Source organism: Nerophis lumbriciformis, linkage group LG18 (genome assembly GCF_033978685.3).
Source record: "Nerophis lumbriciformis linkage group LG18, RoL_Nlum_v2.1, whole genome shotgun sequence".
NCBI classification, from domain to species: Eukaryota; Metazoa; Chordata; class Actinopteri; order Syngnathiformes; family Syngnathidae; genus Nerophis; species Nerophis lumbriciformis.
In genome coordinates, this window is record NC_084565.2 from 23,240,438 (window position 1) to 23,264,693 (window position 24,256).

At 39.1% G+C, this 24,256-nt stretch overlaps 1 protein-coding gene across 1 annotated transcript in view; it reads right to left on the bottom strand.

Moving 5' to 3' along the window:
* Positions 1-14,795: 14,795 nt before the first annotated feature.
* Positions 14,796-24,256, bottom strand: part of fsd1 (fibronectin type III and SPRY domain containing 1) — a 37,625-nt gene continuing 28,164 nt past the window's right edge. Inside the window, exons 11-13 of the mRNA XM_061977871.1 lie at positions 22,941-23,192; positions 17,282-17,370; positions 14,796-17,200 (exon numbers count right to left, since the gene is read on the bottom strand). Coding sequence (XP_061833855.1) covers positions 17,090-17,200; positions 17,282-17,370; positions 22,941-23,192 — 452 coding nt within the window. The 3' untranslated portion in view covers positions 14,796-17,089. The remainder of the gene's footprint in view (positions 17,201-17,281; positions 17,371-22,940; positions 23,193-24,256) is intronic.

The following is a 24,256-nucleotide window of genomic DNA, read 5'->3' on the forward strand; positions in this document are numbered from 1 at the left end:
TATCTAGAGTTATGTTTTGCAGCTCCAAGCTGTATTTCTTACATAGGAAAGGGGGCAAAATGTTTCTTTTGACAGTAAAGGCGGTCAACCCCTGGGCTAAAAGTCACAAACATTTAATTTTCTCTTTACTTAAAATGTTCCCTGTTTCTCAGGGAGTTCTTCCTGATAAAGGAAAATTCAAGCAGAGACATTGCGTGTGTATCTATAAATGTGTAATTGGTGCTAATCCAAATTAGAATGGTTTGACCATAAAAGATTCCAATGACCTAATCAAGAATGAACTTAATGGAACAGATAAAGCATCTAATTATTACCTTTGGTATGGAGTGTGCTTTCATTAATTGTTGGTTTTGCAAAGAAACACTTTGAGGTAAAAAGCACAACATTTTTTTACAAGTTTCTTTTTACGTATTTGACCTCCTTTGTTTGTTTTTGACGTCGTGCCGCGTTAATCACTCTACAAAAGCAGTGAGGCGTAGGCTGTTTCTTTTCTAATTACTTCGCTCTATTGTGTTTTCCCCTCTCATTCTCATCATTATCGATCGGAATGACACATTTCGCAAGCCTACACGTCGCGTGTGCATGTATAAAAGGTGTAATTGGTGCTAATCCAAATTAGAATACACATAATACACTTATCTCACGAGACAAGATGACACTATTAGGTATGTCAGAAGGAGACGATGTTTTAACTTTAAAGGGAAGGTAAAGTGGGGATAATTCCACTTGCACTGGCAAGTGGTGCAGGTGGGGAGACCTGGGGTCCCAAAATTCCTGACAGTGCCCCTGTTTTTAAGGGACTCGAGTACAAGAATTGCACAAAGAACATTTTTTTAATTAGCCTGGGTCACAAAACGCATAAGCTTGTAACTGGTGTCCAGTGTGTAAGGGCTACTTTTCTGTAGCGCCTATGCATTGTGGAAAGGATGCAAATATGATTAAGAGTTCTTTCTTTTTACATAGCCATGTTCAGAGAAGCTAGTACTATTCCTCGGTGTATTCTACCAGTTTCTTTAGACAGGGTCGTAAACCATCGGAATGTGAAGAGAACCCCCACGTCTCTCTTCTTATCAGTGTTGAGGGGGGGCATTCTTTGTGTGAAATTAGTTGCCTTTTTCCTTGGAATGCCAAAACAACTTAGGAAGCCGGTATGAATGTATTGGTCTAGGTGGTTCTCCTGAAACTTTCAGTAAAACTTGATAATATTCCAAAACGGTCTTGACGGTCCTTCTTACTCAGCATATATGTTATCTAAAGAACTTGGGATTGACCAGTAACTTAGATTCCCTGGGAGGAAGAACTGGTCTGACGCAACAGCATCCATGTTGACATTTTAGCGTGCTTGGACATACTCGGCGGTGAAACTCAAATGTAGAAAAGTGGCCATGTCGGTTTGATGTGTGAGCAAAGCACTTAATGTGCGGTTCCAATTCCTTGCTCACGGCCAGACACATTACTAAAATTTACTCAAGATTTACTAAAAGTTTGCATGTACTAAAACACGACAGGACTTAAGGGGGAACTGCACTTATTTTTATTTTATTTTGCCTATCGTTCACGATTATTATGAGGGACATGACGACGAATTGATTTTTTTTTCATGCATTCTAAATATTAAATAAATGCGATCAAAAGTCAGCTTACAATGGAGCCTATGGGAGCTGTTCAATTCTGCCTATAGAGCCCCGAAAAAACATTCAAATACCTCTATTAGGGTTTTATTTACATATATGTAATGTAGTAACAGGCACATTTATAATAACATTTAATATTTATGTATTTTGATCATTTTAAGCATGTGCGGCACATTCATTTAAAAAATCTATTCTTATTTTTTATCTTTATTACTACTTGTGAGATTTATTCTTATTCCATATTTGTTTCCACTACCGCACCTTAAATTGGAGTCCTTAATCTCGTTGCATGACAATAAAGTCCATTCTATTGTATTCTATTTTAAATGCATCACGACTAGGGATGTCCAATAATATCGGCCTGCCGATATTATCGGCTGATAAATGCGTTAAAATTTAATATCGGAAATTATCGGTATCGGTTTCTTTATTATCGGTATTGTTTTTTTTTTTTAATTAAATCAACATAAAAAACACAAGATACACTTACAATTAGTGCACCAACCCAAAAAACCCTCCCTCACCCCCTTCACACTCATTCACACAAAAGGGTTGTTTCTTTCTGTTATTAAAATTGTGGTTCCTACATTATATATCAACATATATCAATACAGTCTGCAAGAGATACAGTCCATAAGCACACATGATTGTGCGTGCTGCTGGTCCACTAATAGTACTAACCTTTAACAGTTAATTTTACTCATTTTCATTAATTACTAGTTTCTATGTAACTGTTTTTATATTGTTTTACTTTCTTTTTTATTCAAGAAAATGTTTTTAATTTATTTATCTTATTTTATTATTATTATTTTTTAAAGTACCTTATCTTCACCATACCTGGTTGTCCAAATTAGGCATAATAATGTGTTAATTCCACGACTGCATATATCTGTTGATATCGGTATCGGTTGATATCGGTATCGGTAATTTAAGAGTTGGACAATACCGGAATATCGGATATCGGCAAAAAGCCATTATCGGACATCCCTAATCAGGACAATTACTTTTTCCCCCTTCATCACTGATTACTAATCACAGCAGACTTAATGAGAGCCAACGAACATAATAAAACATCCCTTACTGTACCATGTCTGCAGTCATTAGGATGCCAACTGCTGGGATGTTCATATATTCCCATTTAGGCGAAGAATGTATCATGATCCTTGCACAAAAAAAAAAACGGGGTTGGTGTGTGAGGAACAAGTGCTTTTGTCGTTCTTACCAGTTTCAGGTTCTACATTGGCTGTCAAAGTGTCCCAAACATGTCGGATTACCTACTCAGACATCTCATGTCCAGGTGAGATGCATGACAATAAACCTACAGGGAGCAGGGACAAGAAGAAACAACAGCCAACTCGATGATGTAAACATAGGCAGGCACACACGGAAGTGATTACGTCGCCGCTATAAATAGTTCGTTTGTGTGAGCGCTTATGTTAACAATATCACTAATACTCGTATATATACACCGTATTTTCAGACTATAAGCCGCATTTAAAATCCTTTCATTTTCTCAAAAATCGACAGTGCACCTAATGTATGGAATACTGTTTGTACATGGTGTAGTGATAAGTGTGACCAGTAGATGGCAGTCACACATACAAGATACGTGTGGACTGCAATATGACGCTAGTAAACACCACCAAAACTTTAAATGTTCCTTTGAGAATATAGAACATTACGCACGGCGCTCAAAAATCTGTCAAAATGTTTTAGCACGACTTTGGCAAGTTACGAAACAGCACCGCTTGATGGATTGTCAGAGCATCACGGCTACAGTAGTCAGACGTGCTGTGCTTCAACATACAGTATTACTATGGTGTGTGTACAGTATAAGGACCACAAAATGGCACCTATTAGCAGACATATTATCTGGCGTTTTGTTTTGCAATATTGTACATTACCGACTTTTCTTACCTACTGTTACCTGCTGATGTGTATTTGGGATCTGCATACGTCCTGAAAACTTGCGAGCGCCCGCCACTGTAAACTGTGCCGACACCGTAGTCAATAAGCTTCTTCTTTTTCTCTAAAATACAGTAAAATTCTAATTAGGAACTGTAAATGAGGTATTGTTGGCGCTTTTTGAATGGTTATTTATCGGCTTTTATGGGTGGAATAGTGGAGCTCCCATTGGCTCCGCTATAAGCAGACTCTTATTTACGTTTATTTAATATTTCGAATGCATTACAGAAATCCATCCGTCGTCATGTCTTTCGTAATGATTGTGAACGATAGGCAAAATTCCACAAAAAAGTGCAGTTCCCCTTTCAGGGGCTGATTACAACAAATTCAATTGATGCGTTTTGGTGTCCTTAAGTATCTTTTTAATGGCGTTCGTTTTTTTCAAATAGAGTGTATATTATCAAAATATTTCTTATATGGAAAAAATATATATTTGTGTGCATTTTTTTGCGTCTTGAGCGGACTAAGTGCAGCCTCTCGCCAATGAGGTGGGTGTATTCAATGTAGATGCACTGCACAACTGCTACTCCATCCATCCATCCATCTATACTGCTGCTAAAATGCCCATAAAATGTGGTACATGTCGCTTGCTTGTTTGAAAACATAGCAAACCGCCACAGATAGCAAGATAACATGAATGTGCAGTAAATGAGTGCCTCTGTGGTGAAGCCTCATTTAAATAAGGCGGTCTGCCCCATTCTACAATTGCACACAGTCTTAGTAAATCGCCCACTAATAGTACACGCTATTTTATAAATTCCACACGCTGTTTAGCGCGTGGTATTTGCATTTTAGAGAATCAGGCCCATACTGTAAGCTTAAATTAAAAATTGAATAAGAGAGAATTTAAAGCATGTTCTTCCCGTTTCTCTTACAGAGAAATATTGCCCCGTTTTAATCTTGCTTAATCTCCTGACCTCACCAACAATGTTCCCTCTAATTTTTCATGTGTGTGAGTAAACACAAAAACTCCCTGTGTCTACACCAGCAGCACATCTGTCCCAAACCTGACTAAATAAGTTCAATCTCCATCCATCCATCCATTTTTCTACCGCTTGTCCCTTTCGGATATTCATTTGCGCACATATATAAATATATTTTATTATAACATATATATATATATATTTTTTGTTGTTGTTGATATTTACAGGTTTGTTGCCCTTTTCCTATGAACTGACACAGCTCTGGATTTTTTATTACCACCACTCCCAACGCAAAAGGGGTCAATTACATAAATGTTATCACATTTGTATTTTACACCCTGAGCCTTTGAACCCAATAGAGTTGCTCTGGGCAGACTATTCAGGAGTGTTTTTTTTGTCCTGTCCAGCTACTCAAGCAAATCATATTGTTGATGTAGATGCCCATATTTGCTGTACACATTTACTTTACAAAAAAATAAGTGTGGGATACTTCTCTTGTTGCCTTATTTGTATTTGACTTTATTAAATGGATTTATATTAATACATTACGAGAAACATGGGATCCTTATCTTACATTTGCTCATGAGACTGATCTTCAACTCAGCCCTGATTGAAACATTGTGGCAGCTAGGAAATAAATGATGAATGATAAATGGGTTGTACTTGTATAGCGCTTTTCTACCTTCAAGGTACTCAAAGCGCTTTGACACTACTTCCACATTTACCCATTCACACACACATTCACACACTGATGGAGGGAGCTGCCATGCAAGGCGCTAACCAGCACCCATCAGGAGCAAGGGTGAAGTGTCTTGCTCAGGACACAACGGACATGACGAGGTTGGTACTAGGTGGGGATTGAACCAGGGACCCTTGGGTTGCGCACGGCCACTCTCCCACTGCGCCACGCCGTCCCCAGACAACTTTGATTTTATTACATATTGACAGATTGACATGTCATCTGACCGATTTGTTTTGTTTGTGCTTGTTTTTTTGAAAACAGTAACATTTACATGTGATTGACTAAAATTGTCCAGAAACTAAACACATTTTTTGAAAACTGTTGATATAAAAGAATATCAACAGTATTCCCCCCATCCATCCCCTCAGTTTGTCAGCAAATAATCAATAAATAAATATTAATGACACAATCCAAGCATACACATCCCGCGTGACAATTTAATGCTGATCCAAATTAGGAGGATTTTACCTTTGGAAAATTCTGATGATAAATACATCAATAATGAAATGAAAGGGATAAATAAAGCATCAAATGATCACTTCTTGTATGGAGGGTGTGGTGCGTTCATGAATTGTTGGGCTGAAACCACAAACATGTTTTACAAGTTTATTTTTACATAGATGACCTTTGTTTGTATAACGATGACGTCTCTGTCCGGCTCTAAGCACTCAAGCCTTCGAACTACTTTGAATCTAGGTGCAAACTAAACTTTAAAAAAAAAGTGAGATATTTCCCATAAATTCTGCTACCAAGGGTGATTTTTTTTGTACAATTACTCATTTAGAATTGCCTTGCAGAATGTTACATATTTGGGTGTCTACGTCATACACACATTTGCAGATCTTTACAAATCCAACTTTGTTTTATTGATAACTAAAATCAAGGATTACTTTGACTGCAAGCCCTTGTTTTATTTATCTGCAGTAACTGACGTTAACTCTATTGAAATTAAACGACTTCTGCCATTTTATATATACCACTTTTTCTTTTTTTCCTCCAGTCTTTCTTCTGTAAATTACATTTACAAGTCTAATTTTGCAATAAAAAGACCTACAGGCATTGGAAACAATATTTGCAAAGACCTAAGCCCCTTGGAGGACTGGCACTACATCATTTTAGCATTTGTTATTACAGTCACCAATAATACAACTCTTAAATACGGGCTTCAATCTGTCATGGTTAGTTAAAGAGGCAATCTCCACTAAGCCATGAAATTCTAAGTTAATTATTATTTGCAAAAAAAAATAAAATTTATGAGTTTGAACATCAAATATCTTGTCTTTGTAGTGCATTCAACTGAATATGGGTTGAAAAGGATTTGCAAATCATTGTATTCCGTTGATATTTACATCTAACACAATTTCCCAACTCATATGGAAACAATAGTTTCATCTCCTAATCATCCATCTACTTTCTCTCTTACAATAAATGTAATTGTGTGAACCTTATTCCGGATTTGGGCTCAGTTTAAGTCAGGGGTGTCAAACATACGGCCCGAGGGCCGGATCAGGCCCGCGAACAGGTTTTATCCGGCCCGCCGGATGAGTTTGCTAAGTATAAAAATTAACCTGAAATTTTTTAAATGAAAGAAACAGCTGTTCTAAATGTGTCCACTAGATGTCGCAATAACAATTATTTGTATTTTTGTAGATGATGCTACATATGTACAAAATAAACCGCATGATGTTAGTACATCAGTCGAGGAAAATGATCAAACTACATAAATAACAAACTAAATTGATTTTGATATTATTTTTTTATCTTGATAGATTGAAAATTAACACCATCATCACATAATTTATTCAGAAAATATAAATAACGACAAATAAAGAGAGGACACTATTAACAGCAACATTTAAGTGTTAAAAAAACCCAACAACCTTATGATGTGTACAATTTCAGAATGTGCTTGTTATATTTTCAAACAAAGAAAACAATCTGAAGTTGTCTTTATTTTTAAGTTATCGTGCCGTGATTTTACCAGTCCAGCCCACTTGGGAGTACATTTTTCTCCATGTGGCCCCCGATCTAAAATGAGTTTAAGCGCAATTTTGTTCTGCAGAATATTTCCGTTCATGCATCCATTGGTGCTCATCATGCTTTTTCTTGTTCAGGTGGTTATATCTGGTAATTACCAACTTGAGACTTTCACACTGACATTACTTTTGCTTTTTTTAACAAAACATTGTGACATATTTTCACTTATACATTTTTTAAAACATTTATCGGTGTGCACTTTGCACCGTCGAAAAAAACAAAAAAACAATCCTGTGCGTTTTTCAGTGAATAATGCATGAATCTGAATTACATCATGTGTGTATGTATAAAGGTGACAATTTGGTGCTGATCTCAATTATGAAGGTTTAACCATGGAAAGTTCCCATAATTAATAAATCAAGAGTGACCTGAATGGGGTAAATAAAGCATCTATTTATGACTTCTTTTATGGAGTATACTTTTCATGTTACCGGCATTTGTTGGTGTTGCAAGAAAACAAGTTTGAGCCAAAACCACAACAAACCTTACAAAATTTTCTACAACCTTGCGGCGTAAGCCAGTTATATTTTTCTTTGTTTATTTTTCCTCTGTTTCTCACTGAATAATCAATGAATCTTTAGGGGAACTAGGAGTATTTCTGTCTTTTCAATGTTAAAATATACTCAAGTTAAACAATGCCAAAGTGTCAAATCATAAGATTCATGCATTTGGGCAGGAGCTAGGGTTGTCCCGATACCAAAATGTATTTCGATACTTTTCTAAGTATGGGGGACCACAAAAAAATGGCATTATTGGCTTTATTTTAACAAAAAATCTTACGGTACGTTAAACATATGTTTCTTATTGCAATCGAAGAACAATTTTGTCCTTAAAAATAGTGAACATACAAGGCAACTTAACTTGTCTTTTATTAGTAAGTAAGCAAACAAAGGCTCCTAATTAGTCTGCTGAAATATGCAGTAAACTATTGTGTCATTTCTCATTCTATTTTGTCACAATTATTAATCTACTGTTAATATTTGGTTATTTTCCGTTTCAACATGTTCTATCTACACTTCTGTTAAAATGTAATCATTTATTCTTCTGTTGTTTGGATACTTAACATTAATTTTGGATGATACCACAAATGTACGTATCGATCCGATACCGAGTAGTTACAGGATCATACATTGGTCATATTCAAAGTCCTCATGTGTCCAGGGTCATATTTCCTGAGTTTATAAACATAATAGGATTTTTTTTTTTTAAAGGAAAAAAGATTTTGTGACGATAAAAAATATCGATGTAATCATAGTACCGTATTTTTCGGAGTATAAGTCGCACCTGCCGAAAATGCATAATAAAGAAGGAAAAAAACATAAGTCGCACTGGAGTATAGGTCGCATTTTTGGGGGAAATTTATTTGATAAAACCCAACACCAAGAATAGACATTTGAAAGGCAATTTAAAATAAATAAAGAATAGTGAACAACAGGCTGAATAAGTGTACGTTATATGAGGCATAAATAACCAACTGAGAACGTGCCTGGTATGTTAACGTAACATATTATGGTAAGAGTCATTCAAATAACTATAACATATAGAACATGCTATACGTTTACCACACAATCTGTTACTCCTAATCGCTAAATCCCATGAAATCTTATACGTCTAGTCTCTTACGTGAATGAGCTAAATAATATTATTTGATATTTTACGCTAATGTGTTAATAATTTCACACATAAGTCGCTCCTGAGTATAAGTCGCACCCCCGGCCAAACTACGAAAAAAACTGCGACTTAGAGTCCGAAAAATATGGTAGTATCGACTAGATACGTGCCTGTACTTGATATCATTACAGTGGATGTTAGGTGTAGATCCACCAATGGCATTTGTTTACATTCAGGGGTGCTAGCTTTCTGTTGGCAGTTAGCTATTGTATCCTTCTACGGTGTGTAGTGAAGCATGTTTAGCTATTCCTTGTCCTGCAGGGATGATACTTGTAAGAATCGAACATTATTCGTAGCCATGGAGGCGAGGATTAGTGATTTAGAAGTAGCTAAAACACTGCTGACTGTGGATGGACGTTCACCGCTAGCTAGCTAGCCATGTCTTAAAGCACCTCTTCCTGAGGGCGTTTCAGTGTTATAACTTCTGTCGCGTGGGGGTTCGCAGCTCACTGCGGTTCGTTCTCCCAATGCAACACTGACGGCTCCGGACGAAGGCGTAAAGGTAGGATTTGATTTATTAAACATAAATCACCCAACTACCAAAAACACAGGCAAAGAACAAAAAAGACAAACATGCCTAAAACACGTGAAGCTAGGACTTGGCGTAGGCTATAGCAAGGAATGAACAAAACTTACTCGGCATGAACGTGACGCAAACAATGAAGCCAGAACGAGTGATTAACAACGGCAGACTTAAATAGTGATCTCATGATTAGAACAGGTGCGTGCATAAGGCAGGTGAAACCAATGAGTAGCCATGGAAACCAAACAAGGGAGCGCAAACAGGAACTATTGGAGTCAAACAGACAGAACATAACTAAACAAAACATGATCTAGAGCAGTGGTCCCCAACATTTTGGTAGCTGCGGACAGGTCGACGCTTGAAAATTTGTCCCACGGACCGGGAGGTAGGGGGGGGGTTATGGTTTAGTTTTTTTGTCATAAAGAAATACAATCATGTGTGCTTACGGACTGTATCCCTGCAGACTGTATTGATTTATATTGATATATAATGTATGTATTGTGTTTTTTATGTTGATTTAATTAAATAAAAAATAAAAAAAATAAATAGAAAAATGTTTTTCTTGTGCGGCCGCGGCCCGGTACCAACCGGTCCATGGACCGGGACCACTGATCTAGACCACAGATCATGACAACTTCACCTTTATCGTTAGTTTTTAGGCCAAAATGCGTCCGTTCTCCCTTTTCTGTCTACACACTGTGTCTGCTTGTAAGTACTCCGTGATTGTGCGCTGCTGAACATGCTCCTATGCTCGTAAACCAGCAATGTCATTACGTGACGACGCACCATCATGCCCGGGAACTGGTACTTTTCAAACAGAGTATAGTACCGTTTTTGATTCATTAGTACCAGTACTGGTATACCGCACAACACTAGCAGGAGCTTGCACTCAGTTTTGAATGCCTCTGTTTGAGGTGTTTTTTTTTTAAGATTGGCTACATTGTGACATCACAGTGAGGTGGTCAGACATGTGTCCATTCTTGGACATTCTGTGTCAGCAAGCCTCCTTCCTTTTTTGCTGAGCGAGACTGCTACCGCGGGAGCTTTCGTACATTCTTTCTCGTTTCATGCTCAAGGTCTATAAAATAAATGTTTCCGTGTTTGTCCTCAACATTTGAGCTACCACGGAATTGGATTAAACATTAGAACACTAAAGGAAAAATGAAAAATAGGGCGACATTATGACTTGGTTTGAGGAAACAAGATAAGGTAGGATTAAGTATTACAGTATTTTATTTTAATCGTGGCATGCGCATAATAACACTGATGTGTGACATGCAGTGCCATGAACGCTGCTAAAAATACCTTTTTTATGCAGAACTGGATTAAACCTATGAGTGGGTAGGTGTACCGGAGATTCTATAAAAGGTTTATGAAGTTTATTTTCAACCATGATTGAAAAAAACTAGCAGTGATGTACAGTACAGGCCAAAAATTTGGACACACCTTCTCATTCAATACGTTTTCTTTATTTTCATGACTATTTACATTGTAGATTGTCACTGAAGGTATCAAAACTATGAATGAACACATGTGGAGTTATGTACCTCGGTGTCGCTCCGGAGTATAAGTCGCAACTGCTGAAAATGCATAATAAAGAAGGAAAAAAACATATATAAGTCGCACTGGAGTATAAGTCGCATTTTTGGGGGAAATTTATTTGATAAAAGCCAACACCAAGAATAGACATTTGAAAGGCAATTTAAAATAAATAAAGAATAGTGAACCACAGGCTGAATAAGTGTACGTTATATGAGGCATAAATAACCAACTGAGAATGTGCCTGGTATGTTAACGTAACATATTATGGCAAGAGTCATTCAAATAACTATAACATATAGAACATGCTATACGTTTACCAAACAATCTGTCACTCCTAACCGCTAAATCCCATGAAATCTTATACGTCTAGTCTCTTACGTGATTGAGATCAATAATATTATTTGATATTTTACGGTAATGTGTTAATAATTTCACACATAAGTCGCTCCTGAGAATAGGTCGCACCCCCGGCCAAACTATGAAAAAAACTGCGACTTATAGTCCGAAAAATACGGTACTTAACAATAAAAGGGTGAAATAACTGAAAACATGTTTACATTCTAGTTTCTTCAAAATAGCCACCCTTTGCTCCGATTACTGCTTTGCACACACTCTTGGCATTCTCTCGATGAGCTTCAAGAGGTAGTCACCTGAAATGGTTTTCACTTCACAGGTGTGCCTTACCAGGGTTGATCAGTGGGATTTCTTGCTTTATCAATGGGGGTTGGGACCAACAGTTGTGTTGTGAGTGAGAAGATGTGTCCAAACTTTTGGCCTGTACCGTATATTTACCGGTATGTATTTAACACTATATATTTTCATATGATAAATTCTGATACTTTTTAATTGTATTCTTGGAACACCACCACAAATGAACATCTTGCAGACAAGTCTCTTAAAAACGGGTTATAAATGGGACTCTGGAGCAACATTTACACCACACATATCGTCTACACCAGTGATTCTCAAACTTCTTTCGTTTCATCAAGTACCACCATATTGACCAACATTAAAATACATTAGCGTAGTTGGCTTACGCATTCATTAAAAATGAGGCTGATGTTTTAATTACTAAGTATATTTAATATTTTTGGCCACTGTAACATTACACACAGTTTGAACAGTAACAATGTGTTTCAATATTTAATTCAGTGATTCTTTTGGCAAACCACTAGATGAAACCCGAGTACTAGTACCACAGTTTGAGAATCTCTCATCTATACCACAAGAAAGTGTTTTAAATGTAGATTTGAATCACTATGTGTCCAATTTAATAACACAATTCAATCCAAATTGGGACAGTACGAACTTAGAAGATTCCAAAGATTAATAAATCAAACATTTACTTAAAGGGATAAATAAAGCATTTAATTAATACCTCTGGTTTGGGGTGGGATTACATTATTGTTGGTTTTGCGAGGAAACAAATAGGCAAAAACCACAAAAAAATCCATGACACGGTCAATGGACGGGTAAAGCAGTCTCTATAAAATTTGGATCACTGCAGGTGTAGGACATTTTGCTTTATTTTTTGCATTTTTCCAGTCAGCTTCTCGGTGTTACATAAGAATTAATAACTGAATCAGACATCAACATGAGCTGAGTTTAGTAGATTCCGGTTATGGATTCCAAGAATAAATCAAGAATGAAAAGTGAGTTCTCACTAAGGGGTTGAATAAAACATAATTATATAGTCTGCCATTCACTGCCGTCACTGTTGATGAATGTTATTTGTTAACGTTTGACGTTTCCTATGAAAAACTAATCCTATGACTAATCAATTCACCTGAAAAGGAGGTGGGTGCAATGTGGTGCTGATTCACATTCGGTTCAGTATGTGCTCGAAGGCTGCGCGATCTCCAAAATTGCGATTCAATTTGCCGTTTATATATTTTATACATAAAAATGTGAAAATAACAAGTGAAAGAAGACATGTTACTTTTAGATTATCAAGCAACATATTCTTGTCTCGAGGTGCCACACATTAGAACAATATGCTACTTTCAAAAATATTTGGCTTTGTGCGGACTCAGAGCTTTTGTCTATATCATGCTTTTAAACTGAAGAAATAACCGATAAAAACCATACAGTAATTAATCATGATATACAGTATAACAATAATGCAAGTTACCATTTAAAAGGATATCAACTTGTATTTTCTATTACTGTAGATATGTTTACTATTGAACTATAATTGGAAGGTAAATAACTTTATCCTAAATAACAAAATGAGCAAAGTACCAAGTCAAATTCCTTGTGTGTTACATACTTGGCCAATAAAGATGATTGTGATTCTGATAAATAAACAAAAAAAAAATAAAAAAATTCTCCTTTCTGTAAGCAAAATTTAAATTATGTGTGGAAGCTCAATATTCACACATACTGGTAATTAAAGTTAGTCGCGAGGCACTCTGTCCGTGCTTCCATCTGTGTGTGTAAGCTGGCGCTGCGCTTTCCGCCCACACATACAAAGGTTGTGAATGACGGAAAAGAGGGCTCACTGCGTTCAGTTAATTCTACTGTTGAGCAATTTACAAAGTCAGACATCTTCCTCCGTGTTTGAAGAGAGAGAGAGACACCTTTGATCGGCCAGGAAGCAAAAGGACACAAAGCTCAATAATTCTGATTGGTGAACACGTCTGTTACTCTACAGCTGGGTAGGGGTGGGGGGAAGGGGGACTGTAAGGCGTACTTAAAATCCTTTTTGTTTCTCAAAACATGACAGTGCGCTTTATAACCCGGTGCGCCTAATGTAAGGGATATGTTTGGTTGAGCTTACCCACCTCAAAGCAATTTTATTTGGTACATGGTGTAATGACAAGTGGGACCAGTAGATGGCAGTCACACATAAGGAGATAAGTGGAGGCTGCACCGTTTGATGTGCTTCAACATATGAGTATTATAATGGTGTGTGTATAAGGTGAGACATTATCTGGCTTTTTGTTTCACAATATTATGCAAAAGAAACTTTTCTTACCTTCCGGTACCTGCTGATCTGTATTTGGGATCCGCATAAATCCGGAAAAATTGCACGCGTCCGCCTTTGTAGTCCATCGATGAGCTTCTTCTTTTTCTCTATCTTCTTGTTATGGCACATTCACCCTCCGCTGTTGCCATTTCTAATATAAAGTAGTGTAAAGTTCTTACTTATATCTGTCAGTAAACTCGCCATGAAAGCGCTAAAACATACCGGTGTAGTGAGTTTTTTGTTTTTTTTGTCCTGTCCAGCTTCTCAGGCAAATCATATAGTTGATGTAGATGCCCATATCGGCTGTTCAGATTTACTTTACAAAAGAGAAGTGTAGGATACTTCTCTTGTTGCCTTATTTGTATTTGACTTTATTAAATGTATTTATATTATCATTTGGTGCAGGAGCATGAGAGGATAGAAAGAGAAAAGAGATAGTGATAGTGTAGTGAGTTTACATTATTCACCCAAGGAACTTTAGTTACTAGAGTTCCGGTCGGACGGTTTTTCACGGGACACATTTCCGGTGTTGTTGTTTCCGGATGAGAAGATGCTGCTCCGTTATTGATTTAAGTAAAGACTGAATGTCATTAAAACAGTTAGCTCCATCTTTTGACACTTCTTCCACTCCTGTCCTTGCACGCTACACCGCTACAACAAAGATGACGGGGAGAAGACGCTGTCAAAGGTGAGCCACGTAAATAAGACCGCCCACAAAACGGCGCATTCGGAAGCGACTGTCAGAAAGCGTCTTGAAGATCTATGCATTATTTTGACCAAAGAACCACCATTACATGTTATGGAGACCACAAGGAAGTGTTTTACATTTAGAAAAAAGTAATAATAATATGCCTCCTTTATTGCGCCCTATAATCCGGTGCGCCTTATATATGCAAAAAGATCAACAATAGACCATTCATTTGCAGTGCGCCTTATAATGCGGTGTGCCCTATGGTCCGGAAAATACGATACTTATCAGTTTATAGTTTTTCCTATTGTACTAGCTAAGCCGCATTGCTTCTCAAACAGACACTTGAGTCTAAGTGCTCTCACTCCTTTATTAGGTCACTGATTGATGAGGTTATATTGGAAAACAAAATGACTATTCACACTAGGTTGTGACATTTCATTAGCATGTAAACGAACCAAAAAGATTCCCTTCTTTTTTTAAGAGCGCCTACACATATTTTTCAGGTGCAAACAAAGTGTTGTAGTCACGAGGAAGTAAACATGTACACTTGTCAACACTTCATCAATTCGTTTGTCAGCCGGGTGGCAGATCATCAGATCACTAAGCGTCTTGTTAGCAGGGGCTTGGAAGACAGAGGTTATTTTTCGATGACAATGACTGACACTATTGTGAAGTAAATTTAACAATTACGTAGAAAAAAAAGAGGCTACAAAGATGAAGCTGTGGTTGTTTTAAGACAAAGCAACAATGGGGAGGGGAGGTGATTGAGTGAACATGCATGGAATATTCACAATTGTACAGTGGAACCACTAAATTCAAACATGCTGTTTGACTTCCAAGTTTTTCCCTTATGAAATTATGAAAAGCGCATTAAATTGTTACAGGCTCAAAATGCCGCTCTCATAAAACACATTAACTTTTAAAATAAGATTTTAAAATGCTTTTTAACCTTTTATAAAAAAAAAAAAAACACTAGCATTATGAAACTAAAAACATCTACAATACATTTAAACTAGTCATCCTGAGTGACATGTAATGGAGAGAAAACAGTCGTTTGGTTGTGGTATTAATACTAGTTCTGTAACATATAATAATAATATATATTCAATGTAAAATAAAGGTAATTTGCATATTTAACTGTCTACTTATTAGTATTGCCCATACTGCTGTTCCATATGGTATTGATTAGATGTCATAGTAAGTTACATTTCCTGTTCTATGGTTATCATCACACTTTTCCTCAACACTGGTTGAGCAACTCACAGTCACAGAGTTAATCCCTAAACTGAATTATATTATTTTCGACCTCGAGTCACATTTGACTTTTGATTATTATTTTTTTTAGACTTTGGGGGCGCTCGAGTTTTGAGGTTCCACTGTATATTGGGACGGCGTGGCGCAGTGGGAGAGAGGCCGTGCGCAACCCAAGGGTCCCTGGTTCAATCCCCACCTAGTACCAACCTCGTCATGTCCGTTGTGTCCTGAGCAAGACACTTCACCCTTGCTCCTGATGGATGCTGGTTAGCGCCTTGCATGGCAGCTCCCTCCATCAGTGTGTGAATGTGTGTGTGAATGGGTAAATGTGGAAGTAGTGTCAAAGCGCTTTGAGTACCTTGAAGGTAGAAAAGCGCTATACAAGTACAACCCATTTATCATTTATTTATATTAAGTCATCACCTCCTCAATGTGAAATTCGGCTCGAAAATATGAACTTGAACAAGTCTGGATTCGACTAGAAATCAGAAGTTGTTTACTGATTAGTAGCAAGGTTAGTTAGTTAGCCACCCAGCACATCTCGGCTCAGACGTTCAACACCAGGATGAACAGATCCTTGTAGAGAAAAGTGGAAGCAGCAGAGCTCTGAAAAGAGCACATCTACTCTTTGACTTCAGCCATTCGTGTCATGCACCATTCAAAATAAGTAGTCTTTGATTAAAGTTGATTGGCAACCTGTAATGCAGCAACAGGAAGGCCCTATGGATGCCAATAAACAAGCAACATTGAATTGGGTAGTGAACAGAGTTTTTCATTTGGGTAAATAGCCATAGAGGCGCATAATGATCAATAAGCTACGTGAAGACACATTAGACACTAACATTTAAGTGAAATGGGGAGGTGTCTCTCTCGCAGCAGTGATGTGGAAATGAGAAGAAAGGCACAGGGAGAGAGCAGATATGACCGCAGTAAAGGAAGGGTGAAGGGGTTCAAGAAGAGAAGCGGCCAGCGCTAATTCGTAGGACTGAGCTTGACATGCAAGAAGACTGAAGAAACCAACCCCCTTGCGTGTGAGGAGCGCACAGTATCTCATGAGCCACTAACTGTTGCGCTGTCGACCGCAAGGTGAGGCTGCCGAGCTGGCTGTGCAGGGCCGAACGCTGGGAAGTGCTGGGTCTCTAAGTGAGGCTGGCGTTGGAGCTGCTGGTGCCGCTGTTCCTCCTCTGGCCGCTTTGGACCATGCTGGGGACCTGCAGGCCTGTCACAACCGAGAAGCTGCCGTTCCACACCTGTGAATCATCGGCATGACATTAGATGAACAACAAAGAAAAAAAAAATCAGGGCATTGTTTTTGAGCAGCGGTTTCTTACCATGAACGCCGGGATGACTGGATGCTGGAACTTGGTCCTAAAGGTGTGCATCAACTGCTTTGTTTTGGCGTTGAAGAAAGAGAGCACGCCTGAAGGCGACCACAAATACGTCAGTGACGAGACATGATGTATCCATGTATCCCATAATTGCCAACCTTGAGACCTCCGAATTCGGGAGATGGGGGTGCGGGGGGGTTTATATTGTAGCGTCCCGGAAAAGTTAGTGCTGCAAGGGGTTCTGGGTATTTGTTCTGTTGTGTTTATGTTGTGTTACGGTGTGGATGTTCTCCCGAAATATGTTTGTCATTCTTGTTTGGTGTGGGTTCACAGTGTGGCGCCTATTTGTAACAGTGTTAAAGTTGTTTATACGGCCACCCTCAGTGTGACCTGTATGGCTTTTGACCAATTTTGCCTTGCATTCACTTGGGTGTGTGAAATGTTATGTGACTGGGCCGGCACGCTGTTTTTATGGAGGAGAAGCGGACGTGGCGTCAGGCTGTCCTCAAGTCAGCATACGGACCTGAGTGAGGACAGCATCAGGCTGTTAAGGGGTGAAGGTTTCAGGTGAGAGAGGACGCTAAAGGCAGTGCCTTAAAGGCACGCCCCCAATATTGTTGTCTATGAGTGAAAATCGGGAAAAATTGGGGAGAATGGTTGCCCCGGGAGATTTTCGGGAGGGGCACTGAAATTCGGGAGTCTCCCGGGAGGGTTGGCAAGTATGATGTATCCCTTGCTAGGGATGTAAGTACTATCTATCTATCTATACAGCTATTCTTTGGTACCAGTCTCTAAATGGGTCGGTCCAGGAAGACCGTTAAAATTTTGGACAAATTATACAGCTATCTGTATTTTTTTTATCCAGCTGACTCTTGTAATTGTGACACACTGTAACATTCACTTGAAGCTACACATTAAAAAAAGACACAGGTAGAAGATAATCAGCTTGAAATAATAAAAAATAAGGAAGCGACACCATACAAAAGCTACCTCTCCGAAAATAATACTTACTCATTTTTGTGCTTACCCAAGAATAAGAGTAAACAAACATGCCAAAATTTAATTTTTAAAAATGACAGCAGAAAAGGTTTCCTTTTGTTAATTTAACCTAGTGTTGGTTAGGCCTGGGCCAATATTCGATAAGTCTATCAACCAAAAGATAAATGAAAATTAAAGTCGGTAAGTTTTCCAGCATCAATAAATCACCATGTGCATGCCTTAAGAGCATTCATGCTTTTCGTCGCTTTTAGCGGCTACGCACATTTGTATCATAGTGGTATGAAAAGAAGGGTATGAATTATCTCCAGCATTAGACTGCTACATCCACAGTGCAAGAAGGAGCGCTACCACAGGTCCTTTCTACCCACAGCCATCAATCAATCAAGGGTTATTTGTATAGCACCTTACAACATCACAATGGTGCAAAAAAGTGCTTTGCAGGACAAATAACTTAAAAGCAAGTAAAACCACACATATTAAAACAGTAATAATAAATATTGCAATTGTTTGTTAAAAACCAATTTAAACAAATATGTTTTTAGTTGAGATTTAAAAACCTCGCCCTGCGATGAGGTGGCGACTTGTCCAGGGTGTACCCCGCCTTCCGCCCGATTGTAGCTGAGATAGGCTCCAGCACCCCCCGCGACCCCAAAGGGAATAAGCGGTATAAAATGGATGGATAGATTTAAAAACCTTTAGCTCCGTGATGGCGCGCAACTCAGGTGGGAGGGAGATCCATAACTTGGGTGCGGATGCGGAAAAAGAACGATCACCCCATTTTTTAAGTCTAGTCCTTGGTACTTCCAAAGATGTATGTAAAGATGAGTGCAGATTCCTTGGTGGGTAGCAAATAGTTAAAATATCAGCCAAGTATGCTGGGGTCAGACCACTGATGGCCTTAAAAACAAAAAGAAGGATTTTTTAAATACATTCCAAAACATACTGGGAGCCAATGGAGAGCAAAGAGAACCGGGGTAATATGGGCATGTTTTGGGAGTATGAGTGAGGAGGCGAGCAGCTGCATTGTGGAGGAGTGACTGATTTAGTCCATTATAGAGGGACAGCCTTAAGACTTTAAAGTTAAAGTACCAATGATTGTCACTAAGGCTGAAACGACGCGTCGACGTCATCGGTTACGTAAATACGTCTACGTCGTTTTTGTGCGTCGACGCGTCGCATATTTACGTCACACTACTGTCATGGCGGAGCGCAAAGCAGACGATGCGAGCGAGGAGAAAAAAGCACGCCAAAAGTCGTCAAAAGTGTGGGAGTATTTCAATAAACGGCCTAATAATGTTGTTGTATGCACACTGTGTCGAGCGGAAATGGCCTATCATAGCAGCACAACGGCTATGAACGAACATTTGAAAAGAAAACACCCGACAGCGTTCTTGCCATCACCATCAACTAGTCAATCGTCCGCGTGAGTATACGTTGTCATCATTACACAAAAACATGGATGTGTCATTTGTATCTGCGTTGTAAATTCATAAACTAAAACACTGTTTCGCTCTGAGAGGCGCGTTTGGCGTGCCTGTTCAGTGTTTAAAAAGACGCGCTCCTCTTTAACGCTGTGGAGAGGCGGGGCCGGCGTGCGAGCGGCGAGGCGGGGCGCGCCGGGAGCGACGCTGCAATCGCGCACCTGGGCACGATCATCCAATCTCCTCTCGCTGAAGAAAAGCGGAGCAGCAGAGAGAGAGGGAAGAGAGACTGGAAGGAGCCAAAGTGAAGCTGACGTGGAGCGAGAGAGGAGGAGTATGGCGTCACATTAGTGCCAAAAATCCGAGCGCATAAAAACTGTTATCGCGCGCTGATTCTCCACTTCGTGCGCGCGTGGTGCCTTTCTGCGCTCGCGCGACGCCTTTCTGCGCGCTCTCTGTGTACTCCTGGCATCTCTCCTCGCGCTGTCATGTTTCTTTTTGGCACTTTGGGGGCGGGTATGCTTAGACGGCCCCTCCTTTCTGATTGGTCAGGCGAAAAACGCTGAAAAATGCTCAGAGCCAATCAGAAGTATAGCAGGGCGGGTCATCGTCAATATGGATCAAGATTTACGGAGGAAGAAGTGGATAAAAAAATGTTGCGCGCTGATGAAGGTTATTTCATACCACATAAACACAATACAGGGTAATACAAACTGTGACCCAAATAAATAATAACACAACAAACACCATAATCACATCTTTCAGCCAGAACTGGTCCACCAGCAATAACATTATTTTATATTTTCACTTCTTCTTGAACATTTGTTTTCTAATTTATGGAATTTCTTTTAATTCAGCCATAAAATTAATGAAATAATCTTTGAATTTTGTTTTTAAAATGTTAAAAATAGCTTTTAATAATGTATTCTGAAACAGTTTAAAATAATCAGAGAACTGACTAACACTGACCCTACACAACTATGTTGCACAATTAAGTCATTTTTTTTTTAAAGCGAAAGAGGTAATTTCAACAGGTACAGCATCCTATGTCATATCTACATGTAATAAGATTTGTAACAAGGCAAACCGTTTGTAAATTGGTCGAAAATCGAGCAAGTTATGGTAATTTAATTAGTACATGTACCATTGACATCAATGTAATGATTGAGGCTAGATGTCCGAGGTAAGATGGCTACAACGTTGCTACACTGGAGAATGATTGGTCATATGAAAAATGCTCACAGCCAATCAGAAAGGAGGGGCCGTCTAAGCATACCCGCCCCCAAAGTGCCAAAAAGAAACATGACAGCGCGAGGAGAGATGCCAGGAGTACACAGAGAGCGCGCAGAAAGGTGTTGCGCGCGCACACGCGCGCGCAAAAAGGCACCGCGCGCGCACAGAAAGGCATCGCGCGCGCGCAAAAGGCACCACGCGCGCGCAAAAGGCACCACGCGCGCGCAAAATGGTGTCGCGCGTGCGCACGAAGTGGAGAATTAGCGCGCGATAACAGTTTTTATGTGCTCGGATTTTTGGCACTAATGTGACGCCATAGAGGAGAGCCAGAGACAGAGGACGACGAGCAGGCGAGGAAGAGGAGCTGAAAAGCGAGGAAAGAAAGAGAAAAGAGTTGGAAGAGAAAAGATTTTGTGTAAAATTAAAAGATTGTAAACCTGGCAAAGCCGTCTGGCGTTCAGTCTGTCGGTCCTGAAAGAACCCCACGGCACAAGACGTGTCACAAACGCTAACGTTAATTAGTTGTGCAAATACCTTTTACAACATTAACAGTTACATATACTATGTACAAACCAACAATTAACTTTCACTTTAATCATACTATCATTGTTGTGTTATTAAGCAAAATAAGCAATACTTTTACTTTTGTTGAAATGTTTACACTGTACACTTTTTTGTATTGGATGTTTATCTTTATTTTTGCACATTTTAAAGCAAAATAAGCAATACTTTTACTTTTGAAATGCTTATACTATAGCAGAATATTAAGATTTGCATTGGATGTTTACTTTTATATTTGCACATTAAAAAGCAAATAAGATACTTTTAATTTTGTTAAATGTTAAAAGTTTTAAATGTTTACATTGTTACAGAATATTTTGTCATGTTGTTGTCAATGTTGACTGAGTGGCCATACCTTTTTTTTTGTAAATAAAAGCCATGCCTTTTGAAAAAACTGGCCTACATTTATTTTTTCCTCTTCATTTTAAATAAAAAAAATAATCGGTAAAAGGAAAAATAATCTATAGATTAATCGAAAAAATAATCTATAGATTAACCGATTAATCGAAAAAAAAATAATCTATAGATTAATCGATAGAAAAATAATCGTTAGCTGCAGCCCTAATTGTCACACACACTAGGTGTGGCGAAATTATTCTCTGCATTTGACCCATCACCCTTGATCACCCCCTGGGAGGTGAGGGGAGCAGTGAGCAGCAGCGGTGTCCGCGCCCGGGAATCATTTTTGGTGATTTAACCCCCAATTCCAACCGTTGATGCTGAGTGCCAAGCAGGGGGGTAATGGGTCCCATTTTTATAGTCTTTGGTATGACTCGGCCGGGGTTTGAATTCACAACCTACTGATCTCAGGGTTCTAACCACTAGGCCACTGAGTAGGTTTACATGGTACTTATGTGATAACTGTGATGTTTATTTGTGGTGTGCAGTACGGATGTTAACGGGTTTTTTTGTTGCATTTTATCTTGTATCTATACATATTAATGAGCAATATGTAGTATTTATTTGTTTCTAATTACGCTTTACTTCTGTTACTGTATGTAAAAACCTGCACTGCAACAAGGTAATTTCCCCATTGTGGGATAAAATAAAAGTCTTTCCTATTCTATCCTAACGATATACATCCCTTTACCTCGCTGCCACAGAGAGTCAAGTGAGCCAAACCTACCTACAACCCCAGCACTTACGAGTCCCCTTTAGCTATTACTCTTATGTTGCTCCTAATGCTTGCACCTAACTAAATACTAAAACACATTAAGATAAATAAATAAATGTCGACCAGTTACAACTTTGTCCCATTAGCACGTTGTGTGCACATTGAATGAATACAGCCAGGTCGAGACCATACGAAGTACTGAGTCGCACTATGGTGAAATGATCAGAAGTTAGATCAACCTGTGATCTTCCTTTTAAACTGACATTGATTTCAAAACTAGTCCACAATAGGTCCATGATTTTTGGGCGGGGGTTCAATTATTTCACACACTTACCTTCGTCATAGTTACAGAAGACTCCTATTCTGCTTGGGATGGCGCAGTCAAGCGTTCGGGCCTTGTTGTTGTGCTTGGCAGTGAGACTCTGCTGTAGCCAGTTGTTCAGGTGAATGCACCAGGAAGCAGCGCTCTTTCCCAGCTGGTCAAAGCGTCCAAGGCTGCGCAAAGCAACGCCCACCGCGAAGGCCTTGCTCTCCTTGTCGAAGCGAACCTCCCAGTACTGCTGGCCTGCATCGATGGCGGTGTCAGCTGCGGATTGAAGCTCAATTAGATACGTTCTCTAACTTTCGTCTGCCTTTTACGTAGGGATGGGAATCAAAAACCAATGTTTTGAGTCTTAGGAATCATTCACCAGTTTTGTTACCCTAATAGATTCATGTGCATGACTTCACCCCGTACAGCGTGGAAGTGGCACAAACACTGGAGAGTTATTCACGACAAAGGATGACAACAGTGCAACTTGCAATACTTGCAAAGTGGCTATTTCATCAAAGAGTGTAAATGCCACCATGAACATGAGCACACATTGCATGTGACAACTTTGAATGAATGAAGCGTTTGATACCGTCTGGACTGGAAGTGAATCTCCACAAGCAGCAAAAGCGGTAATGTCAGGTTGCAGTCTGCTCTTAGTATTGCAGGTAACTAACTAACCAACACTGCCTATCATGTTAGCGCTAGAGGTAGGGGAAATAATAGATTTTTAGATGCATCGCAATTCGGACATGGACGATTATAGAATCGATTCGTGAAAGTCAATAATCGATAATCGATGTATTTATTTGAAATAAAGTAATGCAGACAGTTCCAAAATTTGGCTGACAACAGCGAGCCACCTCAATGAGAGATCTGACCAGCTCCTTTACTATCGGGCACTTATTGTCCAGTTTTGCACACATTTTCATTAATTTAATAAATGTGGGAATTAATTTAAGTGTTTTTTTTCCTCCCTACCTCGGAGTCTTGTTCACGAGTGAGGGAAGAGTGGATCGTGAGATCGACAGGCGGATCGGTGTGGCGTCTTCAGTAATGCGGACGCCGTACCAATCCATTGTGGTGAAGAAGGAGCTGAGCCGGAAGGCAAAGCTCTCAATTTACCGGTCGATTTCTTTTTAAAAACCTGTTTACTTTCAATGCCGGTGAGAATTTGAGGCAGGTTATTCCAGAGCGATAAAGATCTATAAATAAAAGATTTCCGCAAAGCATTCTTTCCTGGGACGAGGGAGTACAAAATGCCCCTCACTGGACGCTGGACGCCCTGGTATTATGATTATGTATAGTGCTACTGTGAACTATTGGTAATTCGGGCATCT